Genomic DNA, 26,081 nt, shown 5'->3' with positions numbered 1-26,081 from the left:
GAATAAAAAAACCGAATAATTGAAAAAATATACCGTGAAGATGTCTCATCATTAATTGTTAAAAATTACTAAGATTTTTCCAAAAAATATTCGGATAATTATTCGAATAAAAAAATCGAATAATCGAAAAATTTAATTTTTTCGATTTTTATTTTGAATAAACACAATAACACAGAATATTTGACAAAAATATTCGGATAAATTAACGATTAATTGACAAAATATTCCTCTAAAGTATCGAATAAATGAACAAACACTTAAATAATGGTGAATTAAGGTACCTTATTCTTAATCGACCGGTTCTTTTTGTATTTTCTATAACATAAAACAGGGTAGGACACATAAAATTAAAAATGAAATTCGCGAAAACCAATTTAATGTCAATACTTGTTATCATATAGAACATTAAATATCTGACTTGTCTATCTTTACTATGCCGATTGAGAAAACAATGAAAATTTTGAACACATGTCTAAACATCGTCATCAATTAAAGTCTATATTTAATAATTTCCTAATAAATTAGAATTTAACCCAGTAAGGGTCACATACACTTAGTTCAGCTGAACTATGAAACGTGATGGAAATATCTTTTCATGGACTAGAAATGTAAGTCTTTTGTATTATGGACATAAAAAAGCAGGGTTTTTATTTAACAAAAATACATATGTCTGATTATATTATGCATACTTGCTGTAAAGAAAAAAACAAAAAGGGAATAAAGAGAAAACTACAAGACAAATTGGTTTAAAAGGAAAACATTGAAATTGAAATTTTTTCACAAAACATAACCCAGAAATTTTATAGGAATAAACGAATGTTTGTACATATAGTACATATGTATGCAAAAATATGTGTAACCCCCTGCATAATAAAAATTAATTCCGATTTGGGACACGCGACTGAATTGTGACCATTGACACTGACAAGCAGCAAGAACACTTACTTTGAGTGAGTGTAGAAAACTTTGAGGGGTTGATAAAGGGAAACAAAGAATTCCTTACAATTACTCAACAACCACAACAAAACTGAAATTGAAAATGAAAATGACAAAAGGTTAAAAAGGGGTGTCCCATATCAAAATCTTATTAAAATAAATTATTGACCTTTTTTTGCGTCTTGTTGCTCTGGCAAATTTGTTTGTCTAAATAAATATTTATATTAAAAAGTTATTGATGGAAAAACAAACATATAAATATAAAGTTGAAATTAGCTGAATAAAAAAATAAATTTCTCTTAAAAGAAATCTTTGGAAAAATATATAAAAAGTTCACATGACCTTCAGCAAAAAAAAAAAGAACTAAAGATTTTTTTAAACCTGTTTAAATTTTTTTTTATAGAAAACCAACAAAACCCTAAAAAATCTATTAAAAAACATACAAATAAATATCTAGTCTTTTGGTTGGGAAAAAAGGTTACTATTTTTTAGCTTAACTAGAATTTCTAGTCAAATTTCTTTTACCCAGCCTCCCTTGGGAGTTTTCTAAAGCCATTAGATTTGATAGGAGTTTGGTTTTCCTTAAAGAACCAGAAACTAGCAATACAGCTACCCTTTTAATTGTTGAAAGGCTTTTGAAATAAAACTATTTAACCCCTTAAGAGCAAGACAGCTAAGAAAACTAGAAAACTTTAATGATGAAAGAAAATTTATTTATTTGTTTAATTCTGAGGCTATTTTAAATTGGTTGTATGACTTGTCATTTATTCTCACTTAGTTATTGAACAAAGTTTTTTTTTATACCCTTCACCATGAGTGGCAAGGGTATATATAAGTTTGTCACTCCGTTTGTAATTTTCACATTTTTCATTTGCGACCCCATAAAGTATATATATTCTGGATCGTTATAGATAGCGGAGTTGATATAGCCATGTCCCTCTGTCCGTCTGTGTGTTGAAATCAACTTTCCGAAGCCCCCAAATAACCTACATACACGTTTCATACATCAATATCTCCGAAATTCTTCCGGTTCGGTTGCTATTTAAAATCGAGAAAATCGGTCCACAAATGGCTGAGATATAAAAAAAAAACTAGGACAACCTCGATTTTTGACCTATTTTTGACCTATATCTGAATTACTAAGTCATTAATATAGACAATATGGATATCTAATGATAGATATTTCAAATATTTCCATTGCAACGATGTATATAAAGCTATAGTAAGTTGGACATACAATAGGTCAAAATCGGAAAAAAATATTTTTTAACCCGAATTTTTTTTTCATCAAAAAATTTTTTTTTGTTATAAATTCTTTTTCCAAAAAAATTAATTAAAGAAGTTTAAAAAAAAAAAAATTTGAAAAAACTTTTTTTAAAAAAAATTAAAAAAAAAATTTTTTTTAAAATTTTGATTTTGTTTAAATAAAAATATTTAAAAAAAAATATTTTTAATTATAATTTGGGGAATGAATTTTTGAAAAAACTTTTTTTAAAAAAAATTAAAAAAAATTTTTTTTTAAAAATTTTGATTTTGTTTAAATAAAAATATTTTCAAGTATAATTTGGTGAAGGGTGTATCAACAAAGCCTCATATGCGGGAAGTTTTGCTTTACTTCTTTAATTTTAATAAAGTACCGCTGATGAGAACCGATTGCTCACCAAAGCTTATGGTGAATGTGTTCAATCAGTTTTGACGTGATTTTGACACACCAGGCCAGCCAAAAAAAGTTTGAAGACCAATTATTGGAGGCATTACTCCATGAAGATTTTTGTCAAACTCAACAAGAGCTCGCAAGTTCATTGAGAGCTACTCAGGCAGCAATTTCAAAACATTTATGAGCAACAGGATTCATCCAAAAGCAGAAAAATTGGGTCCCATACGAATTGAAATAGAGCGACTTTGAAAGATGATTTTGCATTTCCGTAATGCTGCTTGAATGCTACAAAAGAAAATCCATTTTGCAGCGAATCATTAGTTGGGATGAAAAATGGATCCATTACGATAACTCGAAGAGTAAAAGATCATATTTTAGCTTCATGTGTAGTTCTTTTTACTTTCGTATTTTAGCTTACTTCAATTACAGCCCAATTAGCACCACACCCCAAAAAATTCAAGCATTTTGTTGGAATTTGACTTGAATTCAAATTTAATGTTTCAAACTTGAAAAAATTAAATATTTTTCAAACCAAAATCATAAGGCTTGAATTTATGTTTTCTTTTAGCTGGAGAATGCTTTTGAAATAAAGTTCAAGGTTTGACTTACACTTGAATTCCAATTAAAATGCTTATTGGTAGCTCTTAATACCGCCATACTTTAGTTTCAATCGTTCATTTCTCTCTGTGTATTTTCAATAACCTCAAATTGTCCACAGTTTGTCCCTGTATTGCTTTATAACTTACTCGTTTTATTTCCCTATACACTGCTACTGCTACTACTACTATTTCTATTTTCTTTATTTATTTAACTATTGGTGTTTTTCTTTGTCCAATTTTAATTGGATTAAAAATAGATATTACCAATTGTAATGTAATACTTTGAGTGTGTATATAAGTATGTTGTTATTAATTGGCTTACAAAACTGATAGCGGAAGTTTTTCATTTATTTTTTTCTTGCTCTCTATATATTTTCTTTATTTGTATTTTCTTTATAAGACTTTATTTCTCATTATTACAATATTTTAGACCAAATATCAAATTTCACTTTAAGTTTTTCCATTAATTCTTTACAAAAATATAGAAGAAAACATACGGAACATAAATTGGCCACATACAAGTTTGGGAATATTCAAAAACTGGATTTTTTAAAAAAGCTTTTCATAGTTATTTTCATTATTAGTAATTTTTTTAAAGCTTTCAAATGCAACCATGTTTATTCTTTGTCAGACATTGATCAAAGCTTTTAGCTATAAAGCTTTGCTCGGAATTTACAAAAAGCTTTACTTAAATAATGCTCATATAAAAGCTTATGCTATTAAGAAAGCTCGATTTTGTATTAAGTTTAATTTAAAAGCTTATCAAAAATTATTTATCTTTAGTATAACTTTTAGTTTATAACAATTTCATAACAATTAAGAGTGAAGCTTTAAGCTTATGAAATGAAAGCTTCACAATATTAAAACACATCTCTCAAAGCTTAAAAGCTTTGTGATAATTTACTTTAAAAACTATATTCATACAAGATTTTGCTTGCAATTGTTTAAATTAGTTTAATTTTCAAATTGCTTGTCTTCCAAAATTTTAACATTTCTTTTACTATTCCATGAACTTTGTCATTTAGCAGTAATAGAACATTTTTTACAAAAAAACCCTTATGTAAACTCCCCTTCTATTTAAATATATCGTGCAAAAAATATTAAATTTCTTTTTTCGCAAAACATAAAACACACACCCCCAGCCCCCTAGATTTACTACTCACAGTGGTTATTATCAACATTTTGCCACCCCGAGAGTCTAATACAATGAAAAAAAAGTAGTGGAAAAAAAGCTTTTCACAGCTTGAATGAACGGAATAACTGAGTTTGTTTTATAGTTTAACACAATAATGATAATAAATAGTAGTAGTTGTTTTTTTTTCAGTTTGTTCTTAATGTTAATGTTATTATTGCTTTTGTTGGCTGTACAATAATACTTGAAATAACAGCTTTGAGAAAAAAATTAAAGCTTTTGAATTTCCTTCTAAAATGTCCGGGTGATTATGGGCTTGTTAGCATAGAATTTTGACTTTAAGGAAATTGAAAGTGTGTCCACCCTGTCATGGTCTGACCAGATTTCAGTAGCTCATAATACATAGCTTTTGCTCCCATCAAATACAGAGCATTACCTTACCGCCATGAACATTTTAATTTGTTGTCGATTCGGGCTTCACTTACGATCTCTTACGCTTCGGGTTATTGAAATGGATCAATTTTTCATGGCAAGTAATGATTCGGAGCAGAAACGATTTTCTCTTAGCTTCAATTCGTATGGTACCCAATTGTCCTGCTTTTGCATGAATCCTGCTGCTTGCAAATGCTTTGAAATTCTTGCTTGAGTAGCTCCTAATAATTTTACAAGCTCTTGATGAGTTTGACAACAATATTCATGTAGTAATACCTCCAATTCTTGATTTTCAAAATAGTTTGGCTGGCCTGGATGATATTGGATCCTGGAAACTGGAATGACGCTTCGTTGGCAAAAGATTTGACATTTTCGAAGCAAAACCTTTTCAATTCAAGCTAAAAAATAACTGCGATTGAAGCTAAAATATGGCTGTATAAAGACCTTGGATTGAAACTAACACATGACTATATAAAGACTTATGACTGAAGCTAAAATATGACTTTATAAACCCTACGATTCAAGCCAAAATATGGCTGTATAAAGACGTACGATTCAAGCTAAAATATGACTGTACAAAGACCTTGGAATGAAGCTAAAATATGACTGTATAAAGACTTGTGACTGAAGCTAAAATATGACTGTATAAAGACTTGTGACTGAAGCTAAAATATGACTGTATAAAGACATACGATCCAAGGTAAAATATGACTGTACAAAGACCTTGGAATGAAGCTAAAATATGACTGTATAAAGACTTGTGACTGAAGCTAAAATATGACTGTATAAAGACATGTGACTGAAGCTAAAATATGACTTTATAAAGACCTACGATTCAAGCTAAAATATGACTGTATAAAGACCTACAATTGAAGCTAAAATATGACTGTATAAAGAATTGTGACTGAAGATAAAATATGACTTTATAAAGACCTACGATTCAAGCTAAAATATGACTGTATAAAGACCTTGGAATGAAGCTAAAATATGACTTTATAAAGACCTACGATTCAAGCTAAAATATGACTGTATAAACACCTACAATTGAAGCTAAAATATGACTGTATAAAGAATTGTGACTGAAGCTAAAATATGACTGTATAAACACCTACAATTGAAGCTAAAATATGACTGTATAAAGAATTGTGACTGAAGCTAAAATATGACTTTATAAAGACCTACGATTCAAGCCAAAATATGGCTGTATAAAGACCTTGGAATGAAGCTAAAATATGACTTTATAAAGACCTACAATTGAAGCTAAAATATGACTGTATAAAGACTTGTGACTGAAGCTAAAATATGACTTTATAAAGACCTACAACTGAAGCTAAAATATGGCTGTATAAAGACTTGTGACTGAAGCTATAATATGACTGTATAACGACCTACAATTGAAGCTAAAATATGGCTTTATAAAGACCTACTATTCAAGCTAAAATATGACTATATAAAGGCCTACGATTAAAGCTAAAATATGAATGTATAAATCCCTACGAGTGGAGCTAAAATATGACTGTATAAAGACTTGAAATTTAAGCTAAAATAAGACTGTATAAAGACCTACGATATAAGCTAAAATATGACTGTATAAATATCTACGATTGATGCTAAAATATTACTGTATAGAGACCTTGGAATGAAGCTAAATATGACTGTATAAAGACCTACGATTGAAGTTAAAATATGACTATATAAGGACCTACAATCGAGGCTAAAATATGACTGTATAAAGACCTACGATTGGAGCTAAAATATGACAGCATAAAGACTTACAATAGAAGCAGAAATATGACTGTATAAAGACCTACGATTGAAGTTAAAATATGACTGTAAAAACACCTGCGATTGAAGCTAAAATATGGCTGTTAAAGACTTGTGACTGAAGCTAAAATATGACTGTATAAAGACCTACAATTGAAGCTAAAATATGACTTTATAAAGACCTGCGATCAAAGCTAAAATATGACTGTATAAAGACTTGTGACTGAAGCTAAGATATGACTTTATAAAGACCTATTATTCAAGCTCAAATATGACTGTATAAACCTTGTGACTGAAGCTAAGATATGACTTTATAAAGACCTACGATTCAAGCTCAAATATGACTGTAAAAAGACCTGCGATTGAAGCTAAAATATGGCTGTATAAAGATTCATGAGTGAAGCTAAAATATGACTTTATAATGACCTACGATTAAAGCTTAAATATGACTGTATAAAGACCTACAATTGAAGCTAAAATATGACTGTATAAAGACTTATGATAGAAGCTAAAATATGACTGAAAAAGACCTACGATTGAAGCCAAAATATGGATTTATAAAGACCTACGATTGATGATGAAATATCACTGTATTAAGACTAATGATTGAGACAAAAATTTTATTGTTCAAATACCTAGCAATGAAGTTTAAAAGTTACTGTATAAAGACCTTTAAAATATGACAAACATCTTTTTTAGAATCTTGGTTTTTGTCCTTTAAACATTATCATAAATACCTGCTGTTATTTATTATGACGACTATATCAGTTTCATTTTGGATTTTCTACTTAACTTCTTATTAAATCATTGACATACTTTGTCCTTTTTTTAAGCAAAACGCAAAAAAGTTATGAAAAAAACAAATCTTAAAAATAAATTTTTAAAATTAAACCGAAAAAAAACCTAAAAGGTAATACAATCTTATTTACATGACCTTTTCTGTTTTTTTTTTTTATTTTTTGGTGGGTAGATTTGTGACAAATACATATTTCCCAGCAAAATAAAACAAAAAACACCTGTCACAAACAGCAAATTGATTGGAAACACAAAAAATGTAAATTTTGTATGGCTGCTGAAAGCAAGAATGAAAGAATTACAAAATTTTGTGTGTTTATAAAGCGGTCAAGACCATCATCACCATAATGACATAATCTTGTAGTAGCTAGCGAAAAAAAAACACACCAAACAAAACCATAAATGTTCCAAATATTAGAATAATCTTTTACAAGACAAATGTTTAGCAAACTAAAAAAAAACCTCCCCTGCTAGAGAAGCCCTTTTGCTGCGCTAAATGTGTAACTAATTTTCCTTGTTTATCTTTATTATTTAAATGTGAAAAACCCACCCCTGGTTCAATTTAGTAATTTACTAAAAATTATAACCAACTGTTTACAGTTGTTGGGAAAAGTTAAACACCACCCCATAACTATTGTAAGGCTTTTTAACTTTTCTTCATGCATTTCATTTGAATTTGCCTTTATACACGAGCTGTTGTTAGTTTTTCTTGTACATTTATTGCTTTTATTTTTAGAGAAAACATTTATTTATATTAATACACACAATTGTTAGATTTGTAGCTGTATAAATGATTAAAAAGAAAAGGGCGCATAGAGAATGAATATGACTTTGTAGGTTTTTCTATTTATTTTATTTGCAACAATTTATATAGATTTTATGTTGATTAGTTGTTGTTCTTGCTGTTATAAGTACAACATCTATAAGGATTAACACGAACACAATGACAGAGAGAGACAGTGGTGTAAAGAGCGTAAAATTTGGAGGTTTTGGAAAAATAAGGAATTGTTTATAAGTAGAGATAAATAGCTAAGAGTAAAGATAAAATATGACTGAATAAAGACCTGCTATTGAAGCTAGAATATGATTGTATAAAGACCTTGGAAAGAAGCATAAATATGACTGTATTAAGAGCCATGATTGAAGCTAAAATATGACTGTATTAAGACCCATGATTGAAGCTAAAATATGACTGAATAAAGACCTACAATTGAAGCTAAAATATGACTATATGAAGACGTTGGAATGAAGCAAACTTTTAAATATCAATACCTACTATTGAAGCTACAATATGACTGTATAAACCTCTACTATTGAAGCTAAAATATGACTGAAGAAAGACTTACAATTCAAGCTAAAATATGACTGTATAAACCCTACGATCGAAGCCAAAATATGACTGTATAAACCCCTACTATTAAAGCTAAAATATGACTGTATAAACCTATGATTGAAGCTAAATATGACTGTATAAAGTCCTTGGAATGAAGCTAAAATAAGACTGTATAAAGCCCTTCGATTGAAGCTATGATATGACTGTATAAAGACCTACGATTGAAGCTAAAATACGGTTGTATAAAGGCCTTGGAATGAAGCTAAAATATGACTATAAAAAGACCTATGATTGATGCTAAAATATGACTGTATAAAGACCTTGGAATGAAGCTAAAATATGACTGTATAAAGACCTTGGAATGAAGCTAAAATATGACTGTATAAAGACCTTAGAATGAAGCTAAAATATGACTGTATAAAGACCTACGATTGATGCTAAAATATGACTGTCTCAAGACCTTAGAATGAAGCTAAAATATGGCTGTATAAAGACCTTGGAATGAAGCTAAAATATGACTGTATAAAGACCTTAGAATGAAGCTAAAATATGACTGTATAAAGACCTACGATTGATGCTAAAATATGACTGTCTAAAGACCTTGGAATGAAGCTGAAATATGACTGTATAAAGACCTTAGAATGAAGCTAAAATATGACTGTATAAAGACCTTGGAATGAAGCTAAAATATGACTGTATAAAGACCTTAGAATGAAGCAAAAATATGACTGTATAAAGACCTACGATTGATGCTAAAATATGACTGTCTAAAGACCTTGGAATGAAGCTGAAATATGACTGTATAAAGACCTTGGAATAAAGCTGAAATATGACTGTATAAAGACCTTGGAATGAAGCTAAAATATGACTGTATAAAGACCTACGATTGAAGCTAAAATATGACTGTATAAAGACCTACGATTGAAGCTAAAATATGACTGTATAAAGACCTACGATTGAAGCTAAAATATGACTGTATAAAGACCTACGATTGAAGCTAAAATATGACTGTATAAAGACCTTGGAATGAAGCTAAAATATGTTTGAATAAAATGGACTGTATAAAGACCTACGATTGAAGCCAAAATATGACTGTATAAAGTCCTTGGAATGAAACCAAAATATGACTGTATAAAGACCAGTAATTGAAGCTTAAAATTAGTTTTTCCTAAATACCAATTTATCCATTGATTTTCCAAAAATTCCTACAAATTTTTATAGCCTCTTGCATCCCTGTACATATTTTGTCAACTAACTGTAGACGCTGTCTTTTCACTGTCAAACTTCATTTGTATGTATTTGTTCGAAGTACATACATATGTATAGATTTGTGTGAGTATTGATAGTGTTGCTTTTTAAATGCGCATAAATGTCACTTGTCACAGTATGTGGTGGGCGTTTATTGGCAGCAAACTTTTGGGGTGTACAATATTCACAATTCCCTTAAACATTCATTCATTTACTCATATATACATTTTCCACTTTCTTCATACTCATACTCCAATATTTAACGTAAATGTATGAGCAAAAACCCAGCAGGATTGTGTGCACAATATAAAAAATATAAATAAAAATGAAACAGTTTACTTGTATAAAGAAATTGTGAAACGAACACATTTTGATTTTTAGTTTTTGTTCCTTGTGTTGCTTTTGCCGGCTGCTTTCAGCCTTCCCAGCTTCATTTCATTTCATGTTGCTGCTGCTGTTTGAGAGATTTAATAAATGTTAGTATTGCAGTTAAATTAAGTGGAAATAGTAAATGTATTGCTTATTGATTTCCATGATACTGATACAAGAAAAAATTCTGAATGAATTGGGGGTAAAAAAAAAGTATAACAAATAAATAAAGAAATAGACGGAAATCATTTGCTTTTTTTTTGTAGTTGTTGTTGTTGCAAAGAAATAATGAGATCTTTTGGAAAGAATTTATAGTCGCAAAGTTGTTTTGAGCAAATTTGTAAAAAATTGCTTAAACTTAAGTTTAAGTGCATAAATAAAAGTTTATCTCTAAACTGTGCTAGATAGGGGGAAACATAGAGAAAAGGTTAAATCTTCTAAAGAAAATTAATAATGAAATTTGGGCCCAAAAGAAATTACAAAAATTGATACTTGACTACACAGGAATTTTATAGTTTGTCTTTAAAAATAGAAGGAAAAATTGTTTAGAGCCTAAAATTAAATATGAGACTTGATAAAATATTGCTTGAGAGAGCATCAGATAAGTTTTCCTAGTAGCCAATGAAAAATTTAAAGGTTTTTATATTGTAAAACTGATCAATCTATCTCAAAATTTATGAAAGCATTTTGTGGATGCAACTTCGTCCTTCAATGCATGCTTGTTGCCTAACCTCCCATGTTATTTTATAACATGATTCGTATAATTATTCGAATAGAAATAATAAATAATCGAAAAAAATTTTGGAAAAAGTTTATTTTTTTGATTTTTATATTAAATGATCATATTCTTAAAAAAATACTCGAATAATTATTCGATTAAAATAACGAATAATCATAAATTATTCGAATAAAGAACCGAACAAATGAAAATCAATTTCCGAAATGTTGTTTTACGATTTTTACGCTAAAAGTTAAGAATTTTTCCAAAAATTATTCGGATAATTATTCGAATAAAAAAACGAATAATCGAAAAAATTTTGTGAAAAGTTAATATTTTCTTGTTCTTTTGAATAATTATAATAACTCAGATTATTTGGGAAAATATTTAGTTAATAATTCGATTAAACTAACGAATAATGGAAGAAATATTCGAATAAATGAAAAAAATATACCAAAAATCTTATTCTTGATTATTACGTTAAAATTTTCCAGTTATTACGATGTTTTTCGAAAAATATTCGGATAATTATTCGAATAAAAAAACGAATAATCGAAAAAAGTCTATGAAAATGTATCTATCAAACGATAAAAATTATTCCGAGAAGTTTTTTTGACTATTATGCTAAAATTTAACCATTATTAAGAAACTTTCAAAAAAATAATCGGATAATTATTCGAATAAAAACCGAATAATCGAAAATATTGCCTAAAAAGTTCATATTTTCTTTTTATTATGAATAATTAATGAGTAATGAATAAATATTCGAATAAAGAACCGAATAAATATAAAAAAGTATTCCCAGTTGTATATTAGTGATTGTTATGCTAAAAGTTTAGATCTATTAAGAGTTTTTCCAAAAAATATTCGAATAAAAAAAACGAATAATCGAAAAAATTTCCTGAAAAGATAATAGTTTCTATTTATATTGAATTATTATAATAAATCGGATTATTTTACAAAAATATTCGATTAATAATTAAAATAAACGATTAATCGAATAATACTCTAATTACGAAACGAATAAATTAAAAAATTATACCAAAAAGATCTTTCAAAAATTTTTCAATTATAATGAATTTTTCCAAAAATTTTCAAAAAAAAATCTTAGGAAATGTATCCTTTTAAATTTTATTGTGAATGATCATAGTAACGTAGATTTTTTTTAAAGAAATATTCGTGTAATTATTCGAATAAAATAACGAATAATTGGAAAATATTCGGTTAGAAAACGGAATAAATGAAAAAAAATATACTGAATAGTTTTACGCTAAAATTTTTCCAAAAATTATTCGAATAAAATAACGAATAATTGGAAAATATTCGAAGAATGAACCGAATAAATGAAAAAAATTATACCAAAAAGATATTACGCTAAAATTTTTCAACTATTACGACGTTTTTCAAAAAATATTCGGATAATTCGAATAAAAAAACGAATAATCGGAAAGAAAAATCTTAGAAAATCTATCCTTATAAATTTTATTGTTAATGATCATAATAACATAGATTTTTTAGAGAAATATTCCTGTAATTATTCGAATAAAATAACTTATAATTGGAAAGTATTCGAATAAAGAACCGAATAAATGAAAAAACTTTTACCGAAAGTTGTTTCTTAATTATAAAGCCAAAATTGTTCAATTACATCGAATTTTTTCAAAAAATATTCGGATATTTATTCGAATAAAAAAACGAATAATCGAAGAAATGTTAGAAAATGCATCCTTTTAAATTTTATTTAGAATGATCATAGCTACATAGATTTTTCACAGAAATATTCGTGTAATTATTCGAATATTATAACGAATAATTAGAAAATATTCGAATAAAAAACCGAATAAATGAAAAAAATTATATCGCAAGTTGTTTCTTAATTATAAAGCGAAAATTGTTCAATTACATCGAATTTTTTCAAAAAATATTCGGATATTTATTCGAATAAAAAAAACGATTAATCGAAGAAATGTTAGAAAATGTATCCTTTTAAATTTTATTGTGAATGATCATAGCTAAATAGATTTTTTAGAGAAATTTTCGTTTAAGTATTCGAATAAAATAACGTATAATTGGAAAGTATGCGAATAAAGAACCGAATAAATGAAACAAATTTTACCGAAAGTTGTTTCTTAATTATAAAGCCAAAATTGTCTAATTACATCGAAATTTTTTAAAAAAATATTCGGATAATTATTCGAATAAAAAAACACATAATCGAAAAAAAATCTAGAAAATGTTTCCTTTTAAATTTTATTGTGAATGATCATAGCTACATAGATTTTTTAGAGAAATATTCGTGCAATTATTCGAATAAAATAACGTATAATTGGAAAGTATTCGAATAAAGAACCGAATAAATGAAATAAATTTTACCGAAAGTTATTTCTTAATTATAAAGCCACAATTTTCTAATTACATCGAATTTTTTCAAAACATATTCGGATATTTATTCGAATAAAAAAACAAATAATCGAAGAAATTTTAGAAAATGTATCCTTTTAAATTCTATTGTGCATGATCATAGCTAAATAGATTTTTTAAAGAAATTTTCGTGTAATTATTCGAATATTATAACGAATAATTGGAAAATATTCGAATAAAAAACCGAATAAATTAAAAAAAATTATACCGAAAAATTATTACGTTAAAATTTTCCAATTATATCGAAATTTTTTAAAAAAATATTCGGATAATTATTCGAATAAAAAAACGAATAATCGAAGAAATTTTAGAAAATGTATCCTTTTAAATTCTATTGTGAATGATCATAGCTAAATAGATTTTTTAAAGAAATTTTCGTGTAATTATTCGAATATTATAACGAATAATTGGAAAATATTCGAATAAAAAACGGAATAAATTAAAAAAAATTATATCGAAAAATTACTCTAAAATTTTCCAATTATATCGAAATTTTTCAAAAAATATTCGGATAATTATTCGAATAAAAAATATCGAATAACACAGTACAACATTTTTCAGTTCATTGCTTTGGGACTCAATTCTGACAATTGTACGTGAAAGTAGCCCCAAGGATAAGAACGTCTGCATCATTAGTTTTGTCAAGTTGGCTGCCGTAATAATATAATGACCATACGAATTTTTTTTCCTCAAGGTGGATTTTTATCACTTTTTCTACATTTTAGCACGGTTATATCTCGTATACCGTACGGAATATCTCTTTTGTGGCTGAAGCAAAGTTGTAGATATTGAATAGTAGAAAAAAAGTACGGAACATACCTACCCGAAAAAGGTTCCTTAAAAATCGCAAAAATGCCCATTTTTGAAATTTTTTTAACCAATTTTTCATCTTTTTTTATCAATAACTGGATTACAAATCCAATTATGAACCGATCACCATGAAATTAGGTCGTGTGATTTGTGTCTATATGAAAGTTATTTATCATGAATTTTGTATGTATACCATAATTTTTAACAGATTTATTCACTTTAAAGTGATTTTCGGAAGCGGGTCTTATATGGGAGCTACGACTAATTATGGACCGATCATAAAAAAATTTGGTACATATAATTTGTTCTTCCCAAGGACGAAGCCTGTTGAAATTGACTGAAATCAGTTCATTATTTCACCTAGCCCCCATACAAATGCCCTCCCGAAATTGGACTTTATCGGTCATAAATGTTTAATTTATATATGTATCTACACAAATTTCGCTCAAAAAAAGATTTATATATATAAAATTATTGTCAAAAAATTTTATTATGATCGGTCCATAATTATTCATAGCTCCCATATAAGACCCGCTTCCGAAAATCACTTTAAAGTGAATAAATCTTATAAAAATGATGGTATACATACAAAATTCATGATAAATAACTTTCATATAGACACAAATCACACGACCTAATTTCATGGTGATCCGTCCATAATTGGATTTGTAATCCAGTTATTGAGCAAAAAAGGTGAAAAATTTGTTCAAAAAAATTAAAAATGGGCATTTTTGCGATTTTTAAGGCACTGGGTGCATATATTTCGGGTAGGTATGTTCCGTGCTTTTTTTCTACTATTCAATATCTACAACTTTGCTTCAGCCACAAAAGAGATATTCCGTACGGTATACGAGATATAACCGTGCTAAAATGTAGAAAAAGTGATAAAAATCCACCTTGAGGAAAAAAAATTCGTATGGTCATTAAATTATTACGGCAGCCAACTTGACAAAACTAATGATGCAGAAGTTCTTATTTTTGGCGCTACTTTCACGTGCAATTGTCAGAATTGAGTCCCAAAATCATGTGTTGTACTGTGTAATGGAAGAAATGTTAGAAAATTTATGATTTAAAATTTGATTGTGAATGACCATAGTTACATAGATTTTTTAGAGAATTATTCGTGTAATTATTCGAAAAATTTAACTAATAATTTGCAAAATATTAGAACAAAAACTCGTATAAATGAAAATTGTTACAACAAGATGTTGTTTTGATTATTACTCTCCAAGAGTGTAGGTAGAGGATCTTAAAATCCTTTTCAAAAGCTAAGAGTCTCGTTTTAGTTTTTTTTTTTTTTGTTTTTTAACCTTTTAATTTTTTGTTCAGTTATATAAACATTTCTTTCAAAATCATTCCAACTTTCAACTGTCCCATTTTGTCATAAAATTCATTTGATTTGTATTTAATAAACCCTTTTTTGTAAATCTCTAGCATATCACACCCTTTCTTTAAACACACGTTTAATGATCTTTTTGGTGACCCCAATTCATGAAAACATATTTAAATTTCTATTAATTTGTTTGCATATCAACCAAACAAAACACAAATTATCCTGACACAGGACACACGTCTTTAGTTTTTATGGGACTCTTCCATCATCATCATTATTACCATAAAAAAATATTTTCTATTTAGAAATTGAAGAAAAGGGTGCGTATCTAGATACGCACGCACTTTAAGAATTAACATAAATTAACACCATTTTCAAATATTCAACACAATGGGATGGGTTGAGAAAGGTGATGTGATGTTTGTTGCTTTTGTGTAAGTGTGAACACAGCAATCAAGTCAATTCACGCGTTTTGCTAGTTTGGACAAAAAAAAAACTAAACAATTACAATTATCATAAATTATATACGAAAAAGAAAAACGTAACTTAACAAATACAATAAAGTAGCATTAAATAAAATTTATAACCTTATATCCCAAATAGTGACAACCTTTAAGGATTTTCATTTCAAAACAAGCTCCTCTTTTAAATAGACAAACACATGACACGTTCCCTTTTTAGTTTCTTTATTGTGTATGCATATGTAGCAAGATATGTATGTGTGTTTGGTTTAAAAGCTAAAACTTATGAATTTATTGTCTAATATGAAAAAGTTGAAAGGTTAACTTTATTGTTACAAATAAAGTATGTATTTCTACACACTCTCGTTTGGGATTTGTTTGAAAATTAGAGGAGTATGAATATATAAATTCCCATAGACTTGTACGATTCACATTCACCTGAAAACACTTGACTTTGAGGTCTGTTGGCTGGAGAAATGCTGGCTTTTTAGGTGTGTGTGAAGAAAAAAATGAAAACACTCGGAGAAAAATAGGAAGAGAAATTAAATGGCCAAATTATATGGCAGCAAGAAAGCGGGTTTTACTTACTTGGGCTGTTACTATTTATATACACAGTGCCATCTTCTAGAAGTTTCATGAAGTATCTAACGGACAAAACTAGAAATTTCTATTTCTAGAGCTTTTAGGTTTTTAATGTTAGCAGCCATTTTGTGACACTGTTGCTTTTTTTGGATTTAAACTTTGTAAATCTGAAACAATATTATGAAGGCTTAACCAATCTTCTATTATTTGACTAAAATTTGCTTAGATCAGTTTAATTTTTGCTGTAAATTGAAGTCTGCTTTCAAAAATTCCGATTTTAAACAATTTTATTTAAATAAAACATTTTCCTTTTAACAAAATATTAATTTGTTTTTTCTCTTTTTCTATTTGCAGGTAATTAAAACACAAATATTCGATTAAAAAACATTTCTTACAAATGTATTCGGCTGTAAGTAGAAAACTAAGCATAATATTGAAGTGAAAAAACCTTAACATTGTTTTTTTATGACCACTATATACTAGCTGCATTACCTAGTAGCAGTTTAGTAATGTCTTGGTTTCGTAGATGCGAGAGGTTGAAAACCTGTCAAAAAAAAGTCTAGCGAATCAAATCGTATAATATTGGTAGACAATTTTTCCATTTCTCTATTTTTTTTTTAAATTAAAAATTTTGTGTTAAAAAAAAATTCCTTTTACATAAAAATTCTCATTAAATTATTTCCTCGAGTGTTTTTTTATTATTATTATTATTATTATTTTTTTCAAACATTATTCGGCATAATCCTCGAGATATTGTCAACACAATACAAAAAGTATTTTGTCTTTTTAAAATGTATTATTGTGTGGTGTATAAGTATGTGTATACATACACACATATGTGTGTGTTATTCCACACACGTAAAAACATATAAAGCTATGTGTATACCTTAAGGTATCCCATTAGGGATATGATGATAATATGATACGCTCAAGTTCAAATTGTGCTTTGTCTAACGTCTACTACTACTTCAAATTCATCTTCTGCACTTGTACCAGCAAATACTATAGATGGTTGGTTATTCTAGCAAAATAACTAAGGAGTAAAGCTTTAGAAGAATGTATGTTAGGTTGGGGCATAAAAGCTGGTGATGGTAAAGAAGAATGTCAGTTAAACAAAACCAACCAACCGATAGACAGACAGTCAAACAGACAGTTCAAAAAAAGAGCATAATAAACAAATTTGTTTTTTACGTTTTTTTTTTATTATTATACTTTTTTTATTGTGTAAATTGTTTGTAGAGAGTAGTTGAGGTAAGGGAAATAGCACGAAAAAGATGTTAATCGTTTGTAATATGGGGTTGTCGCATAGAATTATGAAAGATGAAAAAAATTATTCCAAGAAGTTGTACTCTAAATTTTACTAACTGGTAAATTTAAAAAAAAAATTTTATTCGGATAATTATTCGAATAATTATTCGAATAAAAAAAACGAATAATCGAACACGTTTTTTATTTTTAATAATCCCAATAATTCAGATTATTCTACAAAAATATTCGGATAATTATTCGAATAAATAAAACGAATAATCTAAAAAACTTTCTGAAAATTAAATCATTTCGATTTTTATTTTGAATAATCACAGCAATTTAGATTATTCTACAAAAGTATTCGAATAATGGCAAAATATTTAAATAAAGAACTAAAAAAAAATGAAAAAAAATATTCTCAGACACTTATTGTTGATTACTACGCTAAATTTTTTGAATTATTACGAATTTTTCCAAAAAATATTCGGATAATTATTCGAATAAAATAAAGAATAATCGAAAAAATTTCTGAAAAGTTAATCTCTTCTATTATTTTTGAATAATTGTAATAATACAGATTATTATACAAAAATATTCGGTTAATAATTCGATTAATCCTAACGAATAATGAAGAATTATTCGAATGAAAAAGCGAATAATTAAAAAAATTATACTGACAAGTTGTTTCTGGAGTATTGCGCTAAAATTATACCAATTATTAAGATTTTTTCAAAAAAATATTCGGATAATTATTCGAATAAAAAAACGAATAATCGGAAAAATCCTCAAAATTCTATATTTTTAAATTTTATTGTGAAAGATCTTAGTGTATAAGATTTTTTAAGAGAAATTGCTGATAATTATTCGAATAAAATAACGAATAATCGAAAAATATTCGATTAAATAACCGAATAAATTAAAAATGTTTACCGAAAAGTGGTTTCTTGATTATTGTGACAAAATTATACCAACTATTAAGAATTTTTTAAAAAAATATTCGGTTAATTATTCGAATAAAAAAACGAATAATCGAAAAAATCTTCAAAACTCTATCTTTTTAAATTTTATTGTGAAAGATCTTAGTTACTCAGATTTCTTAAGAGAAATTGCTGATAATTATTCGAATAAAATAACGAAAAATCAAAAAATATTCGAATAAAGAACCAAAAATTATTATATTTTTCGCAAAGTTGTATTATTAATATTCCGCTTCAATTATCTCAATTATTAAGAAGTTTTCCAAAAAATAATCGGTTAATTATTCAAATAAAAAAACGAATAATCGAAAAAAAAGTATCCTTTTAAATTATTTTTAAAATAATTGGAATAAAATAGCGAAGAATTTCAAAATATTCGAATAAAGAACCGAATAAATGAAAAAAATTTTCGGAAAAGTTGTTTCTCGATAAAATTGTCTACATATGAATTTTTCCAAAAAAAATATTCGGATAATTATTCGAATAAAAAAACGAATAATCGGAAAAAATCTTGAAAAATGTATCTTCTAAAATTTGATTGTGAATGATCATAGTTATTCAGATTTTTAAGAGAAATTTTCTTATAATTATTCGAATAAAATAACGAATAATAAGAAAATATTAGAATATAGAATCGAATAAATGAAAAACATTATAACGAGAAACTGTTTTTTTTATTATTTTGTTAAAATTATTTTAGTTTTTACGAGATTTTCCAAAAAATATTCAGCTATTTATTCGAATAAAAAACGAATAATCGAAAAAAAATCTTGGAAAATGTATTCTTTTAAATTTAATTGTGAATGATCATAGTTACTTCGATTTTTTAAAAGAAAAATTCTTATAATTAATCGAATAAAATAACGAATAATTGCAAAATATTAGAATAAAGAACCCAATAAATGAAAAAATTATACTGAAGAGTTATTTTCTTGATTATTACGATAAAATTTACTAATTATTAAAAATTTTCCAAAAAATATTCGGCAAATTATTCGAATAAAAAAACGAATAATCGGTAAAATTTTTTTGAAAATGTATCCTTTAACATTTTACTGTGAATGATCATAGTTACCCAGATTTTTTAAGAGAAATTATCTTATAATTATTCGAATAAAATAACGAATAATTGCAAAATATCAGAATAAAGAACCGAATAAATGAAAAAATTATACGACAAGTTATTTCTTGATTATTAAAATGGATTTGTTCCTATTTGTTACAATTTACTTTTATTCTCTGCTGTTTTTCCTAACTCCACTGCTTAAACACTTACTCTATATCAGTATAAATGTATTGTTATCCTTTCGTATCCTTTCTTTTTATATATTTTGTTTTTTTTTTGGTGTGTTGTTAAAGATTTTATTTTATAAATATTATTTTTTTGTTAACTGTAAAGTGTCATCCCTTTTTGTTGTGTTCTGCAATTTGAACTCATACAAAATATAAGAAAATCAACCTTTTTTTCACATTTACAATTCGAAGTAAAAATGAGTATGAGTTACTTACACACACACTTTTTCAAAAAAAAGGATACATAACAAATTGTTATGGCAACCGTGTTAAAAGGGGGACAGAGTATAAAAAGCATAAAAAAGGGTGCATGAGCCATTGTAAGACTATTAATAAGTTGTATGTGAGAGAGTCCCAGTTAGGAATGTTTGTTATTTGTGTTAGCGAGTGTAAACACTTTAGCTGCTTTTATACTTTGGATTGTATAAATTCAGTTGAGCTGTGTTCTTTTTGTGTGTGTACAAAACCAAGCTAAAAGAAAAGTGTAATAATATATATACAAAAAAAAAGAAGTTGTTTAATTTGCTGCTGGCACGCTTGACTGCTGTCAAATTGCTGTCAACAATACCACTAAATATACACACTCACACACACAAATGCTTTCAAAAACACTCTCTTATCCACACACACAAAAGAATAACAACAACTTTGAGCATAAAAAGAAATCATATAAAAATTTATATAATAAAAAAGTTTGTTTTAAAATTCTGTTACGGTTACACCAAAATTATCGATTATTGAAAGTTTTTCTTTTTATTCTCTTTTATTGTAATTTTTTGAGATTAAATTTAGGAAAAAAACGTCCTTTTTTATAGGGTGTCATATATACGCATAATGTAGAAAAAAGTCTTTATATTAAGTGTAAAAGTTTGTTTGAATGTCAGTTTGCTAAGGACTAAAAATCACTTGAAACTGTTGGTAAATTAAGCTGAGAGTGAAACATTTATGATGTAATGTAGATTTGGAATCAATCTTACCTATTTATTTTGAATAATTCGTTTAAACTAACGAATAATCGAAAATTATTCGAATAAAGAACCGAATAAATTAAACAAATTTTACCGAAAAGTTGTATCTTGAATATTGATCTCAAATTTTACCAATTATTAAGAATTTTTCAAAAAAATATTCGGATAATTATTCGAATAAGAAAACGATTAATCGTAAAGAAAATATTGGAAAATGTATCCTTTTAAATGTCATTGAGAATAATCATAGTTATTCAGATTTTTTAAGAGAAATATTCTTATAAATATTCGAATAAAATAACGAATAATTGCAAAATATTAGAATAGAGAACCGAATAAATGAAAAACATTATAAAGAGAAGATTAGAAGGTTATTATTCTAAAATTTCTCAATTATTTAGAATATTTCTAAAAAAATATTCGAATAATAATTCGATTAATATCATATTATTCGAATAAAGAACCGAATAACTGAAAAAAAATTTACCGCAAAGTTGTTTCTTGAATATTGCGCTAAATTGTATCAATTATTAGGAATTTTTCAAAAAAAATTCGGATAATTATTCGAATAAAAAAACGATTAATCGGATAAAAATCTTTTAAAATGTATCCTTTTAAATTTAATTGTAGATGATCATAGTTAATAAAATTGTTTAAGAGAAATTTTCTTGTAATTATTCGAATAAAATAACGAATAATTGTCAATTATTAAAATAAAGAACTGAGAAGATGTTTCTTGATTATTACTCTAAAATTTCTTAATTATTTAGAATTTTTCTAAAACGAATTCGGATAATTATTCGAATAAAAAAACGAATAATCGAAAAAACTTTGTGAAATGTTAATCTCTTCTATTTTGATTTTGAATATTCACAATAATTTAGATTATTGTACAAAAATATTCGAATAAAATAAAGAATAATTGAAAATTATTCGAATAAATGGAACAAGTTATAAGAAAAGTTATTTTTTTATTATTACGCTAAAATTACGAATTTTTTCAAAAAATATTCGGATAATTATTCGAATAAAAAAACGATTATTCGAAAAAAAATTTTGAAAAATGTATCCTTTTAAGTTTCATTGTGAATTATCATAGTTACTCAAATTGTATAATTATTCGAATAAAATAACGAATAATTGCAAAATAATGGAATAAAGAATAGAATAAATGAAAAACATTGTAGCGAAATGATGTTTCTTGGTTATTACTCTAAAATTTCCCAATTATTTAGAATTTTTCTAAAAAATTCGGATAATTATTCGAATAAAAAATAGAATAATCAAAAAAACTTTGTGAAATGTTAATCTTTTCTATTTTTATTTTGAATAATCACAATAATTTAGATTATTCAACAAAAATATTAGAATAAAATAAAGAATAATTGAAAATTATTCGAATAAAGAAGCGAATAAATGGAACAAGTTATAAAGAAAAGTTATTTTTTTATTATTACGCTAATATTATACCAATTATTACGAATTTTTTAAAAAAATATTCGGATAGTTATTCGAATAAAAAAACGATTATTCGGAAAAAAAATCTTGAAAAATGTTTCCTTTTAAGTTTCATTGTGAATTATCCTAGTTACTCAAATTGTTAAGAGAAATATTCGTATAAATATTCGAATAAAATAACGAATAATTCCAAAATATTGGAATAAAGAACAGAATAATTGAAAAATATTGTAGCGAAATGATGTTTCCTGGTTATTACTTTAAAATTTCCCAATTATTTAGATTTGTTTGAAAAAATATTCGGATAATTATTCGAATAAAATAACGAATAATCGAAAATTATTCGAATAAAGAACAGAAAAAATGATACTGAAAAGTAATTTCATGATTATTACACTAAAATTTCCTAATTATTAAGAATTTTTCCAAGAAATATTCGAATAATTATTCGAATAAAAACCGATTAATCGGAAAAAAATCTTGCAAAATGTATGCTTTTATATTTTATTGTGAATGATCAAAGTTACACAGAATTTTTAAGAGAAATGTTCTTATAATTATTCGAATAAAATAACGAATAATTGCAAAATATTAAAATAAAGAGCCGAATAAATGAAAAACATGATAACGAAAAGATGTTTCATGAATATTACTCTAAAATTTCCCAATTATTTAGAATTTTTCAACAAAATATTCGGTTAATAATTGGAATAAAAAACGAATAATCGAAAAAACCTTCGGAAAAGTCAATCTTTTCGATTTTTATTTTGAATGATCATAATAATTGAGATTATTCTTCAAAAATATTCAAATAAAATAACGAATAATCGAAAATTATTCGAATAAAGAACCGAATAAATGACGTTAATAAAGTCACTTTAATTATACGAAATAGAATTGTACAAAATTCCATAAAACTTCTTAATTATTCTCTTATAATACCATATACAGTGTCAATTAATTTACTGTAGTTTCAGCAGAATCTAAATTTCATATTCTCTGTTTGGATTAAGTCATAAAATAAAAATATTTCATTTTTATTGATTAATTATGCCAGCATGTCAAGTCACTGAAGGTGAAGAGAACTACAAAAAAGAATAATAAATAATCAAAAAAAAAATTATAACAAATCACTCACTCAGAAGAAAAGAAACATTAGGAGCAAAAAAAATTATTAGAAACGTCATCAAATTCAAATTAAACTACAAAACAAAGTAAATACTAAAATAAATAAACAAAAAATATAAAAAAATCTTCATATAAAAAAGGTTCCAAAACAGATTTTTTGGAATTTGCCAGTCATTTACAATACTAAAACTGTATACAAAAGGGCCGGCTTTCAGCTCCCCTCTAACTATTCTATACCAACTTAAAAACACTGAAAAGTTAGCAGTCGCTTGAACCAGCCAAACTAGTGGTGCACAGTGGGGTAGATTGTTAAAAAAGTGGTAATAAATCTGTAGCTTCTAAACTACTATTCTGATTGCAATATTATGTATGAACGAATCATAGAGCAAGGAATAGTCTTTAAGAAAAGTCGATTTGTGACCACAAAGTAACCACCTTTCATTAGGAAAACTGCAGCTTGTAACTTGCACAAATATAGACAGGATTCAATAAAGGAAACTTTGTTAAAAAGCATGTGCAAAGGCAACGAAAATCTGTTTATTGCACTAAGTTAGATCTTATATTTTAAAGTAAAACGTTTCCTAACCAGAGTTGATCGACTTTGACACCCTGTAGCTCACCTTATATTCTAACGGGGAGGTCACAAATAGAATTTTATTAAATCCTCTGCCCTCCTGTACGATTCATTCATACATTATTTTGCAATCGCACTACCAGTTTAGAAGATTCAGATTTATTACTATTTTTTAACGATCTACTCCACTGTGTAGTGTTAGTTGTGGTAGTGATAAGTTGAAAAGTACACAGAAACTCACACACACACTCATACACATACATAGAATTATGAAAAAAACAACAACAATTCACTGACTAACTATATTGTTGTTGCCATAACAACAAAGTTGTGGCGCCTACAAACCTACAACACAAACAGAATAATAAAAACCATAATCGTTACAATACGATAATAATGAGGACAAAGAGAATTAAAATACAGACACATACACAGCTACATTTACATTTTTTTTCTGTAATATTTCCATATATACAACAAACACTATCATAAGCCATATAAAGAGCATACGAAAAGACCCAATGTACTAGAAATTGTGGAGCCTTTAGGGAGAGAGAGAGAGTAGTGCTAAACAAAAAAATAAACTATTGGAAAAGTACAAAAATTTTTTACTGGTATTTTTTTTTAACAAAAATTTGGCACAAGATTTATTTTATTTGTAAAGATGTAAGTATATGAAAGATAGACATTTAGTCAGTCAGTCAGTACTTTGTGAGAAAGGGATAGAGTTTATAAATTGCATTGTTATACTCGTACTTTCATATATATGTTTTAATATTATCCTGAAAGTATACTATACAATAAATTTTGTATGAAAGTATGAGAGTATTAGCGGCAGTAACAAAGAATTTTGATTATTTTAAAAGTCTCTTCATTTTATAAATGTTTTAAAATGTTAATAAAAACAAGTAAGAGAGATACATTCGGCTGTGCCGAATCTTATATACCCTTCACCAAATTATACTTCAAAATGCAAATTTCAAATATTTTTAGATAAACGAAATTTTTTTTTTCCAAAGTTGTTTTTTTTAATTTTTTGGAAAAAAAAATTTTTCGAATTTTTTTAATTTTTTAAATTTAAAAAAAAAAAAATTTTTTTTTCAAAATTCAAATTTTAAATATTTTTAGGTAAACGAAATTTATTTTTTTTCCAAAGTTGCTTTTTAAATTTTTTGGAAAAATTTTTTTTCGAATTTTTATTTTAATTTTTTTTTTAAATTTAAAAAAAAAAATTTTTTTTTTAAATTTTTTTGGTGAAAAAAAATTCGGGCTAAAAAATATTTTTTCCGATTTTGACCCATTGTAGGTCCAACTTACTATGGTCTTATATAAGTCGTTGCAAAGGTCTTTGAAACATATATCAGTAGATATCCATATTGTCTATATTAATGACTTAGTAATCCACATATAGGTCAAAAATCGAGGTTGTACTGGTTTTTTCCTCATATCTCAGCCATTTGTGAACCGATTTTGCTGTTTTTAAAAAGGAAACTTGATTTAGTCTTACAGGGAAATAGCAAATTTAGTTGTCAAGACAAATGGTAAGATACTTATGGGTCAAAAGTCATGTGAAAGAACTTTTGAAATCATTTAATTTAAAGTAAATTAAATACCTTATAGGTGAGTTTTACAAAAATGGTACAATTCGGTGTAAAATGTATTTCGTAGGAATTTTTTCTAACAAAAGCAGCCATTTTTACAAACAAAAAACCGTATTTGTACAAAAAGTACTTTTCTTCTTAAATGGTAGCTACAAACATCAAAATAAAGTCTTCTTTTTACAAAAAAAAATAGTAATTCTGTATAAAACGTATATTTTAGGCCTGTTTTTACATAAAAGTACCA

At 26.5% G+C, this 26,081-nt stretch overlaps 1 protein-coding gene across 21 annotated transcripts in view; it reads left to right on the top strand.

Annotated features, from left to right (window-relative positions):
* The window catches only part of mbl (muscleblind), a 255,772-nt gene that overhangs the window by 58,423 nt on the left and 171,268 nt on the right, over window positions 1-26,081 (top strand). The window contains exon 4 of one of the 21 annotated variants that reach the window (XM_065514574.1): window positions 16,945-17,037. The exons of the other annotated variants lie outside the window; for them this stretch is intronic. Coding sequence (XP_065370646.1) covers window positions 16,945-16,971 — 27 coding nt within the window. The 3' untranslated portion in view covers window positions 16,972-17,037. Of the gene's footprint in view, window positions 1-16,944; window positions 17,038-26,081 lie in introns of those variants that run through there. 21 annotated transcript variants of the gene reach the window in all.

This window comes from Calliphora vicina, chromosome 5 (genome assembly GCF_958450345.1).
Source record: "Calliphora vicina chromosome 5, idCalVici1.1, whole genome shotgun sequence".
Lineage (NCBI taxonomy): Eukaryota > Metazoa > Arthropoda > Insecta > Diptera > Calliphoridae > Calliphora > Calliphora vicina.
Note: the sequence above shows the minus strand (reverse complement) of the source record. Positions and strands in the feature narration are given on the sequence as shown.